Source organism: Bos indicus, chromosome 6 (genome assembly GCF_029378745.1).
Source record: "Bos indicus isolate NIAB-ARS_2022 breed Sahiwal x Tharparkar chromosome 6, NIAB-ARS_B.indTharparkar_mat_pri_1.0, whole genome shotgun sequence".
Classification (NCBI taxonomy): Eukaryota; Metazoa; Chordata; class Mammalia; order Artiodactyla; family Bovidae; genus Bos; species Bos indicus.
In genome coordinates, this window is record NC_091765.1 from 66,216,929 (window position 1) to 66,236,937 (window position 20,009).

General features: G+C 35.8%; 1 protein-coding gene across 3 annotated transcripts in view; it reads right to left on the reverse strand.

Annotated features, from left to right (window-relative positions):
• GABRA4 (gamma-aminobutyric acid type A receptor subunit alpha4) overlaps positions 1-20,009 on the reverse strand; it is a 238,179-nt gene that overhangs the window by 191,862 nt on the left and 26,308 nt on the right. For all 3 annotated transcript variants that reach the window (XM_070791382.1, XM_070791383.1, XM_019962690.2), the window contains exon 8: positions 15,696-15,955. In XM_070791382.1, the coding sequence (XP_070647483.1) occupies positions 15,696-15,955 (260 nt within the window). The remainder of the gene's footprint in view (positions 1-15,695; positions 15,956-20,009) is intronic.

A 20,009-nucleotide genomic window follows, 5' to 3' on the forward strand; every position in this document is an offset into this window, starting at 1 on the left:
CACCTCACACCAGTCAGAATGGCCATCGTCAAAAAGTCTACAAGCAATAAATGCTGGAGAGGGTGTGGAGAAAAGGGAATGCTCTTGCACTGTTGGTGGGAATGTAAACTGATATACCAACTATGGAAGATGGTATGGAGATTCCTTAAAAAACTAGGAATAAAACCACCATATGACCCAGCAATCCCACTCCTAGGCATATACAAAATTGAACCCTAGGAACCCAAAATTGAAAAAGACACATGTATCCCAATGTTCATTGCAGCACTCTTTACAATAGCTAGAACATGGAAGCAACTTAGATGCCCATCAATAGATGAATGGATAAAGAAGTTGTGGTGCATACACACAATGGAATATAACTCAGCCATAAAAAAGGAGTGCATTTGAATCAGTTCTAATGAGGTGGATGAACCTAGAACCTATTATACAGAGTGAAGTAAGTCAGAAAGAGAAAAATATATATTGTATACTAATACATCTATATGGAATCTAGAAAGATGGTATGATGAAATTTATTTGTAAGGCAGCAATGGAGAAACAGACATAGAGAACAGACTTATGGACACAGGGAGAGGGGAGGAAGAGGGTGAGATATATGGAGAAAGTAACATGGAAACTTACATTACGGCATGTAAAATACATAGCCGATGGGAATTGCTGTATGGCTCAAGAAACTCAAAGAGGGGCTCTGTATCAACCTAGAGGGGAGGGATAGGGAGGGAAATGGGAGGGAGGTTCAACAAGGAGGGGACATATGTACACCTATTGCTGATTCATGTTGATGCTTGACAGAAAACAGCAAAATTCTGTAAAACAATTATCCTTCAATTAAAAAATAAATATTTTTTAAAATAATGAAATTAGAACATTTTGTAACACCATACACAAAAATAAACTCAAAATGGATCAAAGACCTAAATGTAAGACCAGAAACTATAAAATTCTTAGAGGAAAACATAGAATACTCTGACATAAATCACATAAATATCCTCTTTGATCCAACTCCTGGAAAATGGAAATAAAAACAAAAATAAACAATTAAATTTAAAAGCTTTTGCACAGCAAAGAAAACTATAAACAAAATGAAAAGACAACCCTCAGAATGGGAGAAAATGATTGCAAATTAAACAACTGACAAAGGATTAATCTTCAAAATATACTAGCAGCTCATGCAGCTCAATATTAGAAAAGCAAACAACCAAATCAAAAAGTGGGAGGAAGACCTAAAGAGACATTTCTCCAAAAAAGACATACAGATGGCCAATGAACACATGAAAAGATACTCAACATCGCTAATTATTAAAAATCATTTTAAACCAAGCAAAAACAGTGCTTTTACATGGTTCAAACAAATAAAACCTGGCTTTTCTCAAAACAAACCACAGGCTCATTGCTTCATGGAAGAGACAGCCAGGGAAGGTCAAGTGCCCAGCTGTCAACTCATTGCTGCTGTTAATGCTGCTTTAGTTAAGGATCAGCTCTTGAGACTATAGCTAGCAAGTTTCTAAATGGTTGTTAGACTCTTGCTCACTTTCCAGGGAAGTACCTTCCAAGCTCCACAGAGGTTTCTTTTTATCACTTTCCAAGCAAAATGCTCTTCCCAGAGCTTCTCCATTTAAACCAGTTCTCAGAAGAGTATTGATTATTCCCTTTTTCCATAGGCAACCAGAGAACATGCCTAATTTAGCCTAAACAGCAGAGTTGAGCACGATTCTCATCTCCCCTCTAGCAGCCCATCTACATTAGGACACAAAGAAAACCCAACAACAAAACTAAGAATCAAACAAATGGACAATTAAAAGGCAGGGATAAGCAGCTCCTTCACAGGGAAGAGTTCCAAAGAAACCAGGTAGTTTGAGGTCGTGTTATCCAGATTTCCTTCAGTAATCCCAAAGCTCTGTGTGAACCTCAAAAAATAAAAAAAGCAATGCTGGGATGGTTTTATGGGATTTTTCTCTATTATTGTTATCATCTAGGACTTCTCTTTCCTATCATTACTAGCAGTAACAATATTTCATAGAGACTATATTGCATTCATTCTTTCATTCATTAACTCAGTATACAAAGGTTGGAAGGTCATTTACTGGGTGCCAGGCTCTGTGCTAAGCATTTGTCTTATGATTTGTATTCTTCAAATTGCTTCTTTAAAAGAAAATCTGTTCAACAGACTAATCCCAGATGTACACAAATGTCCACAGTTTGATAAGCTGGAGAGGATAACATGCTTGTTTTTATATATGAAGAGTTGACTTTCTGCTCCTTGGCTACAGAGGTCTCACCACCTTTGGCTAAGTCCTCTTTGGGAATGTTAATCCTCAGGTGCCAACAAACTGGGGGCTTCCCAGGTGGCACAGGCAGTAAAGAATCTGCCTACCAGTGCCAGAGATGCAGGTTCAATTCCTTTGTGGGGAAGATCCCCTGGAGTAGGAAATGATAATCCACTCTAGTGGATTCCATGGAAAATTCCATGGACAAAGGAGCCTGGAGGTCTACAGTCCATGGGATCTCAAAGAATCAAACAGGACTGAGCTCCCACGCATGCCAACAAACTGGCCAAAAAGGAAATGCAGATGTCCTAAACAGTGGAGTACTCCCTCCCTCTTCCCTTTGTCTAATATTTTCATGGTATGAGATTTTCTACTTTTAAGTGATCCCTTGATATCTATACTAAACTGCCTGGACTCAGTAAAAATTTTTTAAGGAGGCAAAAATAGAAGCACTCTCAGGGAAACTAACCCCCATCCTTACTTGCAAACCCCTAACCTTCTTGATGAAAGTGAAAGAGGAGAGTGAAAAAGTTGGCTTAAAGCTCAACATTCAGAAAACGAAGATCATGGCATCTGGTCCCATCACTTCATGGGAAATAGATGGGGAAACAGTGTCAGACTTTATTTTTGGGGGCTCCAAAATCACTGCAGATGGTGATTGCAGCCATGAAATTAAAAGATGCTTACTCCTTGGAAAGAAAGTTATGACCAACCTAGATAGCATACTCAAAAGCAGAGACATTACTTTGCCAACAAAGGTCCATCTAGTCAAGGCTATGGTTTTTCCAGTAGTCATGTATGGATGTAAGAATTGGACTGTGAAGAAAGCTGAGCGCTAAAGAATTGATGCTTTTAAACTGTGGTGTTGGAGAAGACTCTTGAGAGTCCCTTGGACTGCAAGGAGATCCAACCAGTCCATCCTAAAGGAGATCAGTCCTGGATATTCATTGGAAGGACTGATGCTGAAGATGAAACTCCAATACTTTGGCCACCTCATGCGAAGAGTTAACTCATTGGAAAAGACCCTGATGCTGGGAGGGATTGGGGGCAGGAGGAGAAGGGGACGACAGAGGATGAGATAGGATGGATGGCATCACCGACTTGATGGACATGAGTTTGGGTGAACTCTAGGAGTTGGTGATGGACAGGGAGGCCTGGCGTGCTGCGATTCATGGGGTCGCAAAGAGTCGGACATGACTGAGCGACTGGACTGAACTGAACTGAACCTTCTTTTAGAATTCCTTATAAGCAAACTTTTCTTTGAAAGAAATCTACAACTGTTTTCAATTAGCCAAACAAAAAGTAAGTAAAAAAGGTGGCTTCAGCAAAACTACTCCTAAAAGAGGGAGAGAGTTTGAGAAAGAAGCAAAATTCACTGGACTACATTGTTAGGGAGTCATGAGACTGGAGGGAATAAAGAAATGCCCAAGCTAGTTGTCTACATGAAAACATTAGATTTTTAAAAATTACTCGTCATAAAAAAGAACAAAATAATTCAATTTACAGTAACATGGAGGAACCTAAAAACTATTATACTGAGTGAAGTAAATCAGATGCAGAAAGACAAATATATATGATATTGCTTATATGTGGAATCTAAAAAAAAGTGTATAGATGAACTTATTTACAGAACAGAAGTAAAATCACAGATGTACAAAACAAACTTAGGTTACCAGGCGATAAGCAAGGGAAGGGATAAATGGGGAGTTTGGAATTGATATATATACACTACTGTATATAAAATAGATAACTAATAAGAACGTACTGTATAGCAGAGAGAGCTCTACTCAATACTCTATAATGGCCTATACGGGAAAAGAATCTAAAAAAGAGGAGATATATATATATATATTTGGATATATCTCATTAACTCTGCTGTATACCTGAAACTAACACAACATGGTAAATCAGCTATAGTTCAATAAAAATTTAAAACTAAAAGAAAACTAAAACAACTAAAAAATTAAAGATAGAGCAAATGAAGGGGAAAGAATAGTTCTACAGAATAATTAAGCAAGAGGAATGTGAAAATTCAGGCTCACTAATAAAAGCACCAAAAAAGACATTGGGAAAGAATTTGACACATTATTCAAACAAAGAAGTTAGGTAGGGTAAGAGTCTCCTGGAAGATGAGATAGTAGCAAATATTAAGAAAAACACACCATCCCACACAATCTGAAAAGAAAATGCCCTCTCCTTTAATTGGCCAAAATACATAACAATTTTCCTCTACCAAAGACATTTATATGCATAATATCCTCTCATTTATTTAAATGAAATGAAACAAGTAATACCCAAACTGATGCACCTTGAAACTTCTAAATTATCACAGGCTGAGAGAAAGGCTGGAGATTTAGCGATGTATATTATGTTGTGGGGAAATTAGCCCCTCAAAATAGCAGAAGGGAAATTGGCCGCTTAGCCAAATAAACCAGAAGGAACGAATACTCTTACTTAGTAGCTGAGGGATGAGAACTTGCTGGATAATACAGCCAAATATTGAGGGAATTTGTTTCAAGCATCTGCATATTTTTGAAGCTGACAGTGTTCCCCCTAAAAAGAAGTGCTGGCCCACTCACGTAGTAACACAGAAAAAGATTCACCAAGTTAATAATAATGGGAAACACCATTAAGAAAAAAACTGAGCAAAAATTTCACGCGGGGAAATGGATGGCTCCTTCATGTATTGCTCTCCCTGACAACTGAACACCTATCTCAGTTATATGAGAAGTGAAATTAATCAGTAGCTGTTTCTTGAGCACCTGCTAGATTCTTAGCAAATCTGTGCCAGATGTACTGGAGAAGGAACAGAGTAAATGGAGAAGTAATAAAAATATCAACAACGTGACAGAAGTTTACTAATTATAGAGCAATTCTACAGCAATCCTTAAGCTAACGCATAAAAATCACAAACTAAACTGATGATATTTATAGTAATGAGGTGGCTCATTTCTTTGATACTCTCCTTTATCTGCTGACCATCAGTAAAATACACCTCACTGCCAGGCTAGGTTCTCTCACCAGCTCCTCCCAAAATTCACCACATTTTTTACATCTCTTGGCCCCTACAGAATACCTATGCTGTCACCTGACATAGTATAAATTCAGTAAGGGCAAAAACTCTCTTTTAAGATCCTTTAAAATTTTCCTCTCCACCTTTATAATAGAATTCTTTTGAAATATATTATAAATAAATATTGTTAATTGAATGTACTAGTACATATCAGGCAGGTTATTTCAAACCAAAAATTCAAAGACATACCTTTTAACATTTTTTAGATGTTTAAAATGTCAAAAAATTGGAAAAACTATGGATTGGCCTATAGTCAAAGTGACTGAGCTAAATCAATTGGTGATTTTTAGCATTGAGGAAATCCACATATATTTTGTGCAAAGCTAGACATTTGGAGAGTGTGTCTAATTTTCTGAGACTTTAGCTTCTATGTAAACTGAACTGCCAGCCCTGAACTGCTTGGGCTTCATTATAAATGGGATAGAGTTTTATTGTCTGGCTTACACTTTCAACAATATAAACATTGACAACCTTCAGAAAAATGAGGAATGGGGTGGGGAGTGAAGCTGTGGGGGTAGGCACAGGAAAGAGTCACCAGTCGTGGTATTTGGTTACAAGAGAGGGGAAACAATTTATACAGGTTGTAAATCTAGACTTTGGAGCCAGACTATTGGGTTTAAATCCTGGCTCAGTTATTTAGGAGGTGTGTGCTTGGACGAATCACTTACACCTCTCTGTGTCTCAGTTAGTCATCTACAAAAGAGGATGAAACTAGAACAGGATTGCTATGCCAATTATATAAGGTAATATATGCAAAATATTTAAAATACTCCCTGGTGCTACTAAACACAGGATCAGTTGATGTTCTTATTGCTTTTGGAACAGTATGGACTTTTGCTATGTAAGAGTACATAAAATAACCTGAATATTTAGTTTGACCTGACTCAGTGAACCCAAAAAGAACCATCCTTCTTTGTAGCCATGCTTATGAAAGTAAACATATGTTAAAGAGTATAAAGCAAGCTAGCATTGGTTACAGATACGGATGAGTTTGTAGTAACAGATTTTTAAATTAGAAGGGAATTTGGATATAATCTTGGTTAACATCATCAGGTAACAGACAGAGAAATGTACACTCAGATATTAGGTTGTGTGATCAAAGAAAAGCCAGAAAACTGAGAGTAGAGACAAAAATCCCTCAATGCCTGGCTGGTTTCTCTAGTTGAGAGTCAGCACAGTGCACCTGAAAGCATCCAAAACACTTCACCAAGGCTCAGTGTCCTCAACCATAAAACTGTATATGTAACAACACGACTTATCTTAGGGTGTTTGTGGAAATCAGAGATAACACACGTAAAGTAACTAGCACAATATATATATATACGGCACATGTGTGTGTGTGCTAAGTCGTGTCGGTTGTGATCAACTCTTTGCAACTCCATGGATGCATCTCTTATGTCTCTGCATTGGTAGGTGGGTTCTTCACCACTATGGCCACCTGGGAAGCCCTATAGGGCACAGAAGTAACAATGATGGGGACTTCTCTGGTGGTCCAGTGGCTAAGAATCCACTTCCCAATGCAGGGGATGTGGTTTTGATTCTTGGTCAGGGAACTAAAGATCCCACATACCAAGGGGCAACTGAACCCATGTGCCACAATTAAAACCTGACATCAAAAATAAATAAAATTTTTAAAATAACAATGAGGATTATGATGGTGACAAGCTACTTACTAAATCCCAAAATTCTACATATTATATAAATACACTTCCAGCTTCTTCCTTTGTCATATTTGCAAACATAGAATACATGAAAATAAATGGAAAAGTTTACTAGTAATCTATATCCATACCACATACACACACTCCTACATTGTATTATACTAGGTTTACAAGATGCCTTAATACTTCCTTAAATACTAGCTAATATATTAATATCTAGCCTTCCTAATGCAGCATTGAAATTATGGCATTTCCCCTTCTGGAGGAGAAAATAGCCTAAATTTTCAATTATGATGCTAATGTTGGCATTTTTCTTCCCATGTGATGTTATTACAAATAATTACCAAGATATGCATAGTATTACTTCAATAAGCTACTAAAACTGATCGCTTCTCCTCCCTTTGTCATTTTGAATAATGTCTCTTACCTTGTCACTTTTTGCATTTCAAAGGCTAATTTGAAGTCTCAGCTTAACTCTTTCTGATTTAATTTATCATCACCCTCTCAAACATCCTTCAAAGCATTTTTCACTTTTATTCATTCACGTTCACATTCATTTATTCACATTCACATACATATCATTATTTAAATATTTGAAGTCAAGTGATGAATGTCACCCCCTACACTACCCTCAGAGTATTCCCAAACTACTACACTTAACAAGTGTTCCATTAATATAGCCATAAATAAATAGGTTCCCAGTAGGAAATTGAATTCATGGATCCATATTCCAGCACATAGGTCTAAAGTAGCAGTGAATATTTGAGGGTAAGCTTATACTACTACAAACATACTTGAATTATTCTAAAACCAAGATTCTACATATTACATATAGTCAATTATAAGAATAATATCCTCTCTCCTTCACTTTAAGACTATTCTCCCAGGTTTTCTATTCTTTGACTCCTCAGCACCTTGCATAATGACTAGTGCACAGTAGTTGCTCTGGAAACAGTTGTTAAATTGCTAACGGAGATTTGGCTCTCTTGCTTTAGCAAAATGACAATTTCTCATGAGTCAGCATGTGACACATAATAAAAGTAACAGATGAAAAACATGGTTGGAAATTAAACAAAATTCTGATACTCATGACACTTAAATCATCCAGTTTAATAATTGTGCGATTAAACAATTACTCATTGCCTAAAGAGCATTACTAACTACAGAACATTCAGTACAGAAAAAAGTATGGCTTCAGAGAGGTACAATTTATATAAGACTTAAAGAAGTCATTAAACTACTACTGTCATCAACAAACTGAAATGTCAGGTGGAATGACAGTACCTCTTCACATCCTTATTCAAACTGCCATGGAAGGAGATTTTAAACTAAGTTAAGAAGTGAAAGAAATAAGGATAAATGAGAAAACTAGGTGTTTTTTTTTTTGCGTGCTAGCTTAAACTATTTAAAGCACAGCATTTCTAAGAGGAATTTTGAGAATGATTGAGATGAAAATCTGAAACTGGCCTAGTTTATAGAGCCTGTTAGAAGGCAATGAGGTTTGTGATTACCAAGCACTGGGAAATCATTGTACTTAACACTGGTGTTGCTCACAGACACCGATATCTGTGTGGGCTTCCCTGGTAGCTCAGCTCCTAAAGAATCCACCTGCGATGCAGGAGACCTCAGTTCAATTCCTGGGCTGGGAATGTCCTCTGGAGAAGGGATAGGCTATGCACTCCGATATTCTTGGGCTTCCCTGGTGGCTCAGCAGGTAAAGAATCCACCTGCAATGCAGGAGACCTGGCTTTGATCCCTGGGTTGGGAAGATCCCCTGGAGAAGGGAAAGGCTACCTACTCCAACATTCTGGCCAGAAGAATTCCATGCATGGTATACTCCATAGAGTCGCAAAGAATTGGACAAGACTGAGCGACTTTCACTTTCAGTGAAAGAGATGACAAAAATGATCCAAGAACAACAAACTGTACTCTCCTCATAATGCATGGCTGCACTTATAGATTTACAGAGACTTTTCATTTTGCTTGATTTTGTTTTCAAAGTGTCCTCCTCAGTTCTCTGTTGTTGTCCACTAGCTAAGTCCAACTGTTGACATGCATGTCTCAGAATGACTATCTGCTGTTCCTGGTCCTCACAGTGACCTGATTCTAGCTCACCACTTAATATCCACCTAAAGTTCACACTTAACTGTGGTAAGGAGGAATTTTACATAAAAATGCAAGTGCTTTTGGAAATTGGTGATAAATGTATTGGTTTTTAGAGGCACCACATTTCCTACTGTCTGATTACTATGGTTGGCTGATTATAATAAACAACTGTGACTATTAGACACTGTGCTATGTGCTGTATGGGAAGACAGAATGAAGCCATAATCAATTTTATTAAGGAGTTCACCATCCATGTAGGTAAACAAAGTAATCACATATGAAATAATTTATTCAAAATACTTTAGAATATTACAGATGATAACTTATGTGTGGTGCATGCGTTAGATATCAAAGATGCTTTAAGGAAATAAACAATGATAATGATCACAGCTACTGTGACCATCAGGGAAATGCAAATCAAAACCATCTGAGATAGCACCTCACACTTGTCAGATGGCTATCATCATAAAGACCACAAATAACAAACGCTGGAGAGCGTGTGGAGACCCTGTTTAGTGAGGGGCCCTGTACACCATTGGAGGGAATGTAAATTGGTATAGCCACTATGAAGAACAAGAAGGTTTCTCAAGAAACTAAAAATAGAACTACCATATGATCCAGTAATTCCACTCCTGAGTATATTTCCAAAGGAAATAAAAACACTAACACATGTATACCTGTGGTGGATTCATTTTGATATTTGGCAAAACTAATACAATTATGTAAAGTTTAAAAATAAAATAAAATTAAAAAAAAAAAAGAAAAACTATATGTACCCGCATGTTCATTGCAGCTCTATTCACAGTTGCCATGATATGGAAGCAACCTAAGTGTCCATCAATAGATTAATGGATTAAAAAGATGTAGTATATATGTGTATGTTTATATATATATATATATATATATATATATATATACGTATACACACACACACACACACACACACACACACACACAATGAAACACTACTTAACCACCAAAAGAATGTTGCCATTTGCTATAGCATGGCTTGGTCTGGAGGGTATTCTTAGTGAAATAAGTCATACAGAGAAAGACAAATAGTTCCTATTTTTTCTATTCTTTTTTCTCTTATTTTGTTATTACCCACATTATGTAGATGTGGACTCTTGCCACAATGTTCTTGAGATCCTTAAGTTTGGTCAAAATGATCCTCATCTGGGAAATAGGGCTAGAGTTTGACTTTGAAGAATAGACAGTAAAGAAGGAGATTTTCAGGAATGCACTTGAATTACTAAATTCAAGGTGCATCTTGAATTATTTATATACTCTTTTAATATCATCTTTTTCTTAAAGATTATAAGTGGAGCAAATAGCTATTTAATTTACAAATATCCTTGTAAGAATCTATGAGCACTTTAACAGTGAAAAGTCCATGAAGAATAGCTACAGTGAAATGTAAACAGACAAAGCAATTAGGTAGATGGGACAGGAAAGGTGCACAGTGGAGATGTATGCACTTGTATTCAGAAAAGTACCCATTTACATCCCATCCTATCACGGGTTAGGAGAAAATGTCCCACTATGGAAAAGTCCACCTGTCTAAACTTGAACTAAGTATCGTCTTCATTAAACATGCTTCACTGCTCTTCTCTGTTCTAATGAATGATGCCACCACCATCTATCTCATCCTTCATTTCCCTGTCCCAATATCTAATCAGTCATTAAGATGTGAAATGAGAAGTTTGAGTTTTGCAAGCCCAGTCCTACCACTTACCAGATAAATAACTCTGGGCGGATTGCTTGATCCCTAACTAGCAATATCCTCATTGGTAAAACATGGACAAAAATAGAATGTATTTTATAAGTTGTTAAAATTAAAATGTATCTACAATGTCTGTAAAAGTTCTTACTAAAAGCATTTGGAATATTTTGCTGTTGTTATTTAATCATAGAAACACAAACAAAAGACTCTGTGTTAGGCTCATCATTTTATACACATGTATTATACACACACACACATACATTCTAATGTCTATCTGTATAGCTATATTATAAATTAAATACTATAAAACAGAATTTAAGAGAACAAACCCTACACTCAGACACAACTAAATTAAGCTAAATATTGGGTCTACCATTTTCTAGTTTCGTTATCTTGAATATATCACTTAACAACTTCAAGGGTCACTTCCTTCATCTGTCAAATAGTTATTGTGAGTTTGCAACTAATTAGCACATGTTAAGCATATCACACAGTACCTGACACAATATAAAAGTCCAAGGAATTTTAGTCATTGTATCATGGGATATTTTTAACAATATATAATGTGCATACATTAATGTATACTTTCTGACTGAACAAGAACTGTGAAATATATTTTCAAATAATTGTTAAAATATGATTTTATTAAGAAATCTCCACATTTTATAGTTACTTATTGTCCAAACCATCCTATTAGTCCAGATCACCTGTGTCAGCGAGCAAGTAGGTACTCTAAGAAGCAGTAAGGATATGGAAAGATAGAACCACAAAAACAGAGCTCAGCTTAAATACTGGAAGGGCAAAGTCAAAGTCAGAATTACAGTAATGTCGCAGAAGCAAAACATCCACTTTCCCTCCTGAGATGCCTAAAAACATACTCAGGCTGCCCGTAGCTGCTCTTAGAGTCTGCCAATCGGCCTTTTCTCCTTGCTTCATGAATATTCCATAAAGCATAAGCTTTCCAATTCCCAAGAAATAAAAATGGTAACCATAATACTCTGCTAGGCCATTAAGAGTCCATAGGTCACATATAGTGACAATGAATCAAACGACTAGTGAGCTTACCCAAAGGACCGGTGAACTATCAAATATTGTGCAGACTGAAGGCAATTTTAAATGAGGAGTTTAAACACATTTTAAACAAAGGCAGCGTTATTCAAATAAGCAAATAGCTACACAAGTTGGAACACGTTAGAATAATAAAATTTCAACTTACTAAGATAATTAGAATATTTCCTACCAGGAACATATTTTAAAATTTTGCTCTTAACACACTCTTTCCCCTTCTTGATTTCCTTCTCCTTATTTATCTATGTTTTTCTCTGTCTCCTTCCCTTCCTCAATTTTAATGCATTCTCAACCTTCAAAGCTAAACTTAATACTGAAAGTATTCAATGACAACTGAAGCCCCAAAGCCAGGTGTGTTCTGGCAGCAATATGTACTCTGGAGGATGGATGGTCAATTCATTAATCACTGTCCTTAGAACACAGATTCTTCAAGGAAACTGCTCTGGAGATCTAAGTTGTAATACATACATGGTTACACACTGTAGAGGATGTGAAACACATATTTTGATGAAATTTATTATAAATTCCTTCCAAACCTGTAAAGACTGTGACTCTATGCCCTTCACAAACAAATTTCATCATCTTATTCTTTATTATGCCATTTGCACACAGCATGAGGCCCATGCTGCCAAGAGGAGTTACTGAATCCAAGCGGACTTAGCCAACTGGACACACCAAACCTAGCATTCATCAGTGATAACAACTGTTACAGTCAAAAAATGTTTCAAGGAGGTATTAGTTCTCATCCCACCTTTGGAAATTCTGCAGAATAGTTTTATGCTAGTTAAGCAGTACTTTCAAGTAAATACAATAACACTATGCAAGGAGTCTTATCACCTTGCAAAAATGAAAAGAGAACCACATTAACTCATTATAAACAGAAAAAAACTACATATTTATATATATGTGTGTGTGTGTGTATTTATATATATATGTCTCCAAATGCATAATCTTTACACTTTAGCAATCCTGGGATCAGGGCGAGTTAATAGCTACAAGGAAAAGTCAATATATTTAATAACTTCCACAATATTAGAAAATTATAATTTGAAATACGTTGTTTTAAAAGTTAAACACTGGTTATAATAGGACAGATAGCTTTCAAAGTATATGAAAAAATAAAGAATGTGAAAATTAAGCAATAAAAATGTATTACAAAAGTTAATATTAAGAAAGAATGTAAAAGTTAATGAAATCAGACCAAATAGAATTCAAGGGGTACTATATGGAATCTCCCCAAAGAGGTTATTTTATGATCAAATTCACAGAGTTCAATGAAAATAGAGCTGTTATAAATCTTTACATGTTGAGTATCATAGCATCAAGATGCATAAAACAAAACTAGTTAAAATGCAAAACTAAAACAATCTCATTTTTGGAGAATTTTTCTTAACGTTTTTGGTATTTGAAAGATCAAGAAGACAAGAAGTGACTAGAGGTGACATAATAATGTTTTAGGTAAAATTAGTAACTAGTAGTCAACTCCTTAATTTCCATCAAACATTTATAAGCTTTAGTATAATTCAGACCACAATGAAAATATCAATAACATTCAAATCTATACAGGTAACATTTCTGAATATAAGGTGGTTCAGCTAAAAATACAATGAAACTAGATAAACAAACAATATCCCATTTGGAACTTATAATATTATCTTCCAAATAATTACGAGCTTATATAGAAAAATAGCAGCATAATTGCAGAATTATATGATTATATAATTATGATAATACATCACCAAAAAGTTATGAATTATGGCCAAAGCTGTATGCAAAGGAAATCTCATTGCAATAAAGGAAACACTATTATTAAATAAGAAACAGTGAAAATAAATTAAGAACTAAACTCAAAATGCTAGAAAAAGAGTAACAAAATTAATCTGCAGAAAGATGAAATTAAAATAAATCTTAAGTCAACAATAAGAATAAAAAGCAAATAAATAAACACAGGATGATTTTTTAAAGGAACGGTAGATAGAATTATTCTACCAAGGCCTCAATACAACAAAGCAAAACAACAAACACAACAAAACAACAATAAAAGGCAGAAAGGACACAAAATTACTTATGGGGAAAGGGAAAGGGAATAAATAATGAGTTTTTTATCTGACAATAGTAAACAAAATTCATTTTAATAATTTTGAAAATCTTGATGAAATTGATTTCTTTAGAAGAAAATGTAAGCTATCCAAACTTACTTTAATGGAAGGACAATAATTTTTTCTATCAGCTCATATGTCATTCTTAGAGAACCAGTGCCCTTATCCCTGCACTGGGAAAGACAGCTATAAAGTGAAGGACCCTTAACAGTTTATACCTACCAGGGTAAAGTGAAAGTGAAAGTGAAGTCGTGTCCGACTCTTTGCGACCCCATGGACTGTAGCCTATCAGGCTCCTCCGTCCATGGGATTTTCCAGGCAAGAGTGCTGGAGTGGATTGCCATTTCCTTCTCCAGGGGCTCTTCCCAACCCAGGAATCAATCTGGGTCTCCCGCATTGCAGATAGACGCTTTACCGTCTGAGCCACCAGGGAAGCCCAGGGTAAACAGCTAACCTAATTTGTTCTACTGGCATCTTCTCTGGGAGGACTTCCTGGTCCCGGAACTGAATTCTACTATTGTCACAATGCCCTAACATTTTCTTCCCACTTTGGTGATTCAGCACTATCAAAGCAATGCACCATCTAATGTACCGGTTTTGCTATATATATATACATTTTTTGTAAATTTTCTGTCTCCCCTGTCCTACATACTTAAATCTAAGTCCATAGAGTAAGATAATTGTCAGAGGGCTTTGTGTGCCCTTGTTTCTCAGATCATCAACAGTGTCTGGTGCATAGTTGATGCTAAATGTGTATTTGGTGAATGAGTGAAAAAAAAGAATGAATGCATGTTTGAATAATTAAGGGGATGAGTTATTACCATAGAGAATAGAGTTGGTGACTTTCATACACTTTGATTTGGGTACATGCAGACAAAAGGAGCTTTTGACTCATTTGTGGCAACTACAATAAGGCTGTGTATAACTGACCATAGATACTTCTTTGATTCAGGAAAGAAAAAGAGAGAGAGATAGTAGAGTATCAGAGGAGGAGGAAGAGAAAGAAGAGAAGGAGGAGGAGGAAGAGGAGGTGATGATTGCTTGCTTTCTCATTTTCATGATGGTTTACTATTTTTGTACAACTGGTATCCAAAAGTCACTTTTTAATTTTTTTTAATTTGCAGAATCACTCATGTGCCCAATGTAAATTACAGTAGCTCTTATATACTTTCATATCCTTTTAGATCTGTCTCTTTAGGACAAAAATTCTCAGTCTTGGAAGGATATCACCTGCACCTATGAGTCTTCTTGTTCATTGGTTTTCTTTTCTTTTTTCATACAAGGGCACATCCCCATGGGGGCAGTTCTAATGTGGAGCCATGCTAAGAATCACTGCTTTATTTTGTTCAATGAACTCTACTAAGATGCTTTTCCGACCTACTTAAGGGTATCCACAGGTTTCTCTTAAGTGCATACGTAAGATTTTGCCCCCTAAAAATTAAAAATTTTTAAATTCTGAACTTTCATTTGAACAGGTCTGTGTACATCTATCTCATCCAGAGCTGTTTAATTTTTAAGCCATTAATCATAGTTTCAAAGTTGAAATTTATGATTATCCTTTAACATTTTTTTTGAATTTTTAAATGAGTTACAAATTGTCATTGGGATTTTCAACAACTTCCTAGCTTTTCCCCTGGCAATGGAAATTTGACCAAGATGCTAAAATCATGAGCTAAAGGATATTAAGTCAAATACCTGCAGAGGTGTTTCAGGATGCTTTTCTCTCAGCACTGGAGCAGCTGAAATTTCCTGGGGGGCTTTTGATGTCTTCCTTTTGGCTTTTTCCATTTGAACATTGGTAAAGTAGTTGACAGCAGCAAACTCAATAAGGGCCGAAAATACAAAAGCAAAGCAGACAGCTATGAACCAATCCATGGCAGTTGCATAGGACACTTTGGGTAAAGAATGCCGTGCACTGATGCTCAGCGTGGTCATGGTCAGGACTGTGGTTATTCCTTCAAGGGAAAAGAACAAAGAGACAAAATACTTTATGGTTATTTCTACGCAAAAAAACAAACAAACAAACAGATCTGGAAATTTGGTGGGATGGCAGTAACAAAGTTTATAACTCAAAACAAACCATCTTTGATAGGATTCCAATCCTAATGGTTCAGTAAAAGTAGCACAGGCTTTGGAGTGAGAGACAGATGTGGTTCAAATACTTACTCCTCCAATCACTGGCTCAGTGTGAGTTGGATTAAGTTAGGAAAACACACTGGGTTTCACTTGATGCCCACTTACTGAGCTTACTATGAAGACTTAAAGTATGTAAGGCAACTAACATATACCCATATGTTATTATGGGTACATATATGGGTACATATGATATTAGTACCCAGGCCAATATACCTGAGAAACTCAACACCTAACAGGAAGTGTGACTCACTGAAGCACTGATTCTCAACCAGCAGTGGGAAGATGGTAGCACTGAAAATTAAAGTATCAGAATTTCATGTCTGGGGTAGGCATGGCCCATGTTATTGAAACTCTCTACCAGAAAAATCACAAGTTATATACACTCAAAATCTTTACCTGAATATTACCTATTTAATTAAAATAATAAATGTACTAGTTATAAAATAGCTCAATTTATATAAAACAGAAGGATGCTCCCAAGAAATAGATTTCTAGAACAATTTGGTTTTAAAAATATTGGACATCTCAGTTCAGTTCAGTCACTCAGTGATGTCCAACTCTTTGCAACCCCATGGACTGCACCAAGCCAGGCTTCCTAGTCCATCACCAACTCTGGAGCTTGTTCAAACTCATGTCCATTGAGTTGGTGATGCCATCCAACCATCTCGTTCTCTGTCGTCCCCTTTTCTTCCTGCCTTCAATCTTTCCCAGCATCAGAGTCTTTTCTAATGAGTCAGTTCTTCAAATTAGGTGGCCAAAGTATTGGAGCTTCAACATCAGTCCTTCCAATAAATATTCAGGACTGATTTCCTCTGATTGGACATCTACTGCCCTTCAGTTTATGGTTGGCAGGAAAATACTGGTAACAAGAATAACAGTATTTCTCTCCCATCAATAAGCTTCTGAAGCATATCATCTCCAGAAAAACCTTTTCTGCAGAGCCTGGAAAAATGTCATTCCCCATTCTCAATGGAAAAATCCCACTTGCTACTGAAACTATAGAGAAATGCATTATTTAAGAATGCTAAATATTTGCACAATTGCCCCTTTCTGCATCTTTGTTTCTCTGTGGATCTAATCCATGTTATGTAGTTAAGTTTGGAAATTTATTTGGAGATTTACCATATCCATTTAAATCATTCTATGTAATACCTAGGAAATCTCCTGAATTGATACACTCAGATGTTTGGGAATGATGATGATGAAGACAATAACAATGATGAAGGCATAAACTATTTATTCCAATCCATGCCAATCCCTAGCCTAAAGTCACATGTTAAACTGAAGGGACAGTGAGCCCCATGCAATAATGAAGGAATAAAAATATTTTGATGCAGGGAGAAATTACATTGTCTCTTCAACTCAGCACTTAATTATATTCTACCTTGTATTGTTTCTTAATTTTTCCATTTGTGTGAGCTTTGTTTCCACAACTTCGTTAAGCATTGACTCCTTAAGGGCTGAAATATTTAACACCGCTTTGGAATTTACCGTATTTCACATAGTGCCAAGCACATGATAAATGTGTAATAAATAAAAATACATTTTTCAGCTCTTCAGGAATCCATTTTCTTTCTAATCCTTTCTGAATTGTCAGTTTTAAAACATGAGAAATTAGAACAACTTCTGAGCTATGGATCTTTCAAAAATATTCCATAAACTATACAGAGGGAACAAGTTGAGAATTTGGTTGTATTCTTTTTGAAAAGAAATGTTTGTGATATTTTTAATATTTTATAAGTTTAAAACAGACTTAAAATATGTTTATTCAATCAAATATATAAATACCTAAACGCCTATGAAAATGAAATATTGTGAATTTATTAGACTTTGTTTTGGAAAGAGACCACAGGACTTTTAGGCCTCTTTTTTATTTTATTTTTATTTTTAGGCTTCTATTTTATTTTATTTTTTTTAACTAATTTTATTTTATTTTTAAACTTTACAATATTGTATTAGTTTTGCCAAATATCGAAATGAATCCGCCACAGGTATACCTGTGTTCCCCATCCTGAACCCTCCTCCCTCCTCCCTCCCCATACCCTCCCTCTGGGTCGTCCCAGTGCACCAGCCCCAAGCATCCGGTATCATGCATTGAACCTGGACTGGAGTATACTAACGCATATATATGGAATTTAGAAAGATGGTAACAATAACCCTGTGTACGAGACAGCAAAAGAAACACTGATGTATAGGCTTCTATTTTAAATCTCAGGAAAATGGCACCATCCCTATGGTCATTATGAGATAGTGAATAAACCCTAAATTAATTCTGAAAACTTCTAGCTGCAAAATTTAAATATAAATCAAAGTTTTTCTTCTTATTCATAGCAGGTTAAATGACCTATTAAGAATTCAAAACTGTTCTACAACTTTATTAGGTACATTTCCTCTAATAGCATAGAAATTATACTGAAAGAGCTTGAAAATAAAATATAAACAATGCCATTTAACTAAGAATACTACTCAGAAATCAGAAAGTTTTACAGAGACCATAATGTAATCAAAAAGGTATCTGAAACTCAAATATAAGTTTATTTAAGACAATTTAAGATTATTTATTTAAGATTATTTAAGACAATTTAAGATTATTCATGTTGCTTTGAACATTTTTTTGGCAATAGAGCAATTTCTCCTGAGGATAAGCAGTAATGGTCTTTTTCTCTCCTGCAGTATGAGAAGAAATTTCATCATTAATGACAACTAAGCAGAATATTAATGCAATTATTGAGTTGTGAATCCAAAAATGACTTTCTGATTGTTAAGGAGGGTACATCACCAAGTTTATGAACACTTTCAACAATATATGGCTATGTGGCTGCTTTGCATTTCTTTTTTATTGTCTAGAGTACACTTGATTTAAAAGTTTGCAGAACGGTCTTTCAGATATTATGGTTCCTATTTTATGACTTGGGAAAATTAAGAAAGTAACTGGCATAAACAGTTGGCTGAGTGTTTGAAATTGCCATCCCTTTAGACATTAAAACGTTTCTCTGTCTGGAGTTCAATTCTAAGAAAGAACTAGCACAACAGGAATGGGCTTCTTACACCTGTGTCTAGGTGAAGCAGTTGGTTAAATGGACACCAACAAAACAGCAAGCAGACGTAACCTCTCAGATAAGAAGCCATGCTCCTTCTGCATCTAGGAAGGCAGTATATCTGTCACCACATCTATCCTGAAAATAATAACCATGGAACTTTTTTGACAAGTTCAGATATTGATGCCAGGCCCCGTTTTTAGAATGCTGAATATGCACCATATTGGCTGGCCCAGGAGCTGGAAGAGGACATTTAAAAGTAGGCTAAGACTATACACAGGAGTGAATTTTGGGTTAGCTACTCCTAGAAAACGAACTAGTAATGATGTAGATGTGCCAGCTGGCATTTACGCAGATTTCATGTTTTACTATACTGGAATAATTAGAAAACTTAAGAGGCATACATCTTTAGTAATAGACCTTTCCAGAGAATTTGGCACATGCTACTTCTCATATTTACACTAATCTTTATTAGTTTTTCTTTTTGCGTGATCTCGAGTGACGTCTCTTACTCAGCAAATTCTTCCTTGAGTAAAGAGAAAAATGAGAAATGGGACAGATAAATGCTAGCCCAGAATTATTTCTTTTTATTTGAATCTCATATGAAATAGACTGTTCACTCCCCACTCCCCACATACTTAAAACTTAACTTCCTTAAGAAAATACCATTGAAAATCTCAACAAACAATTAAATAGTTACTGTTCTGGCACATCTTAGGTCTTAGAAGACTTCATTATTGGGCATAATTTTCCTGGTCAATCCAAACCAGTATCTTGGTGCCTGAGCACAATCAGAAGCAAATGGAAGAGTTCCCACAAAGTATGCAGAGCACAC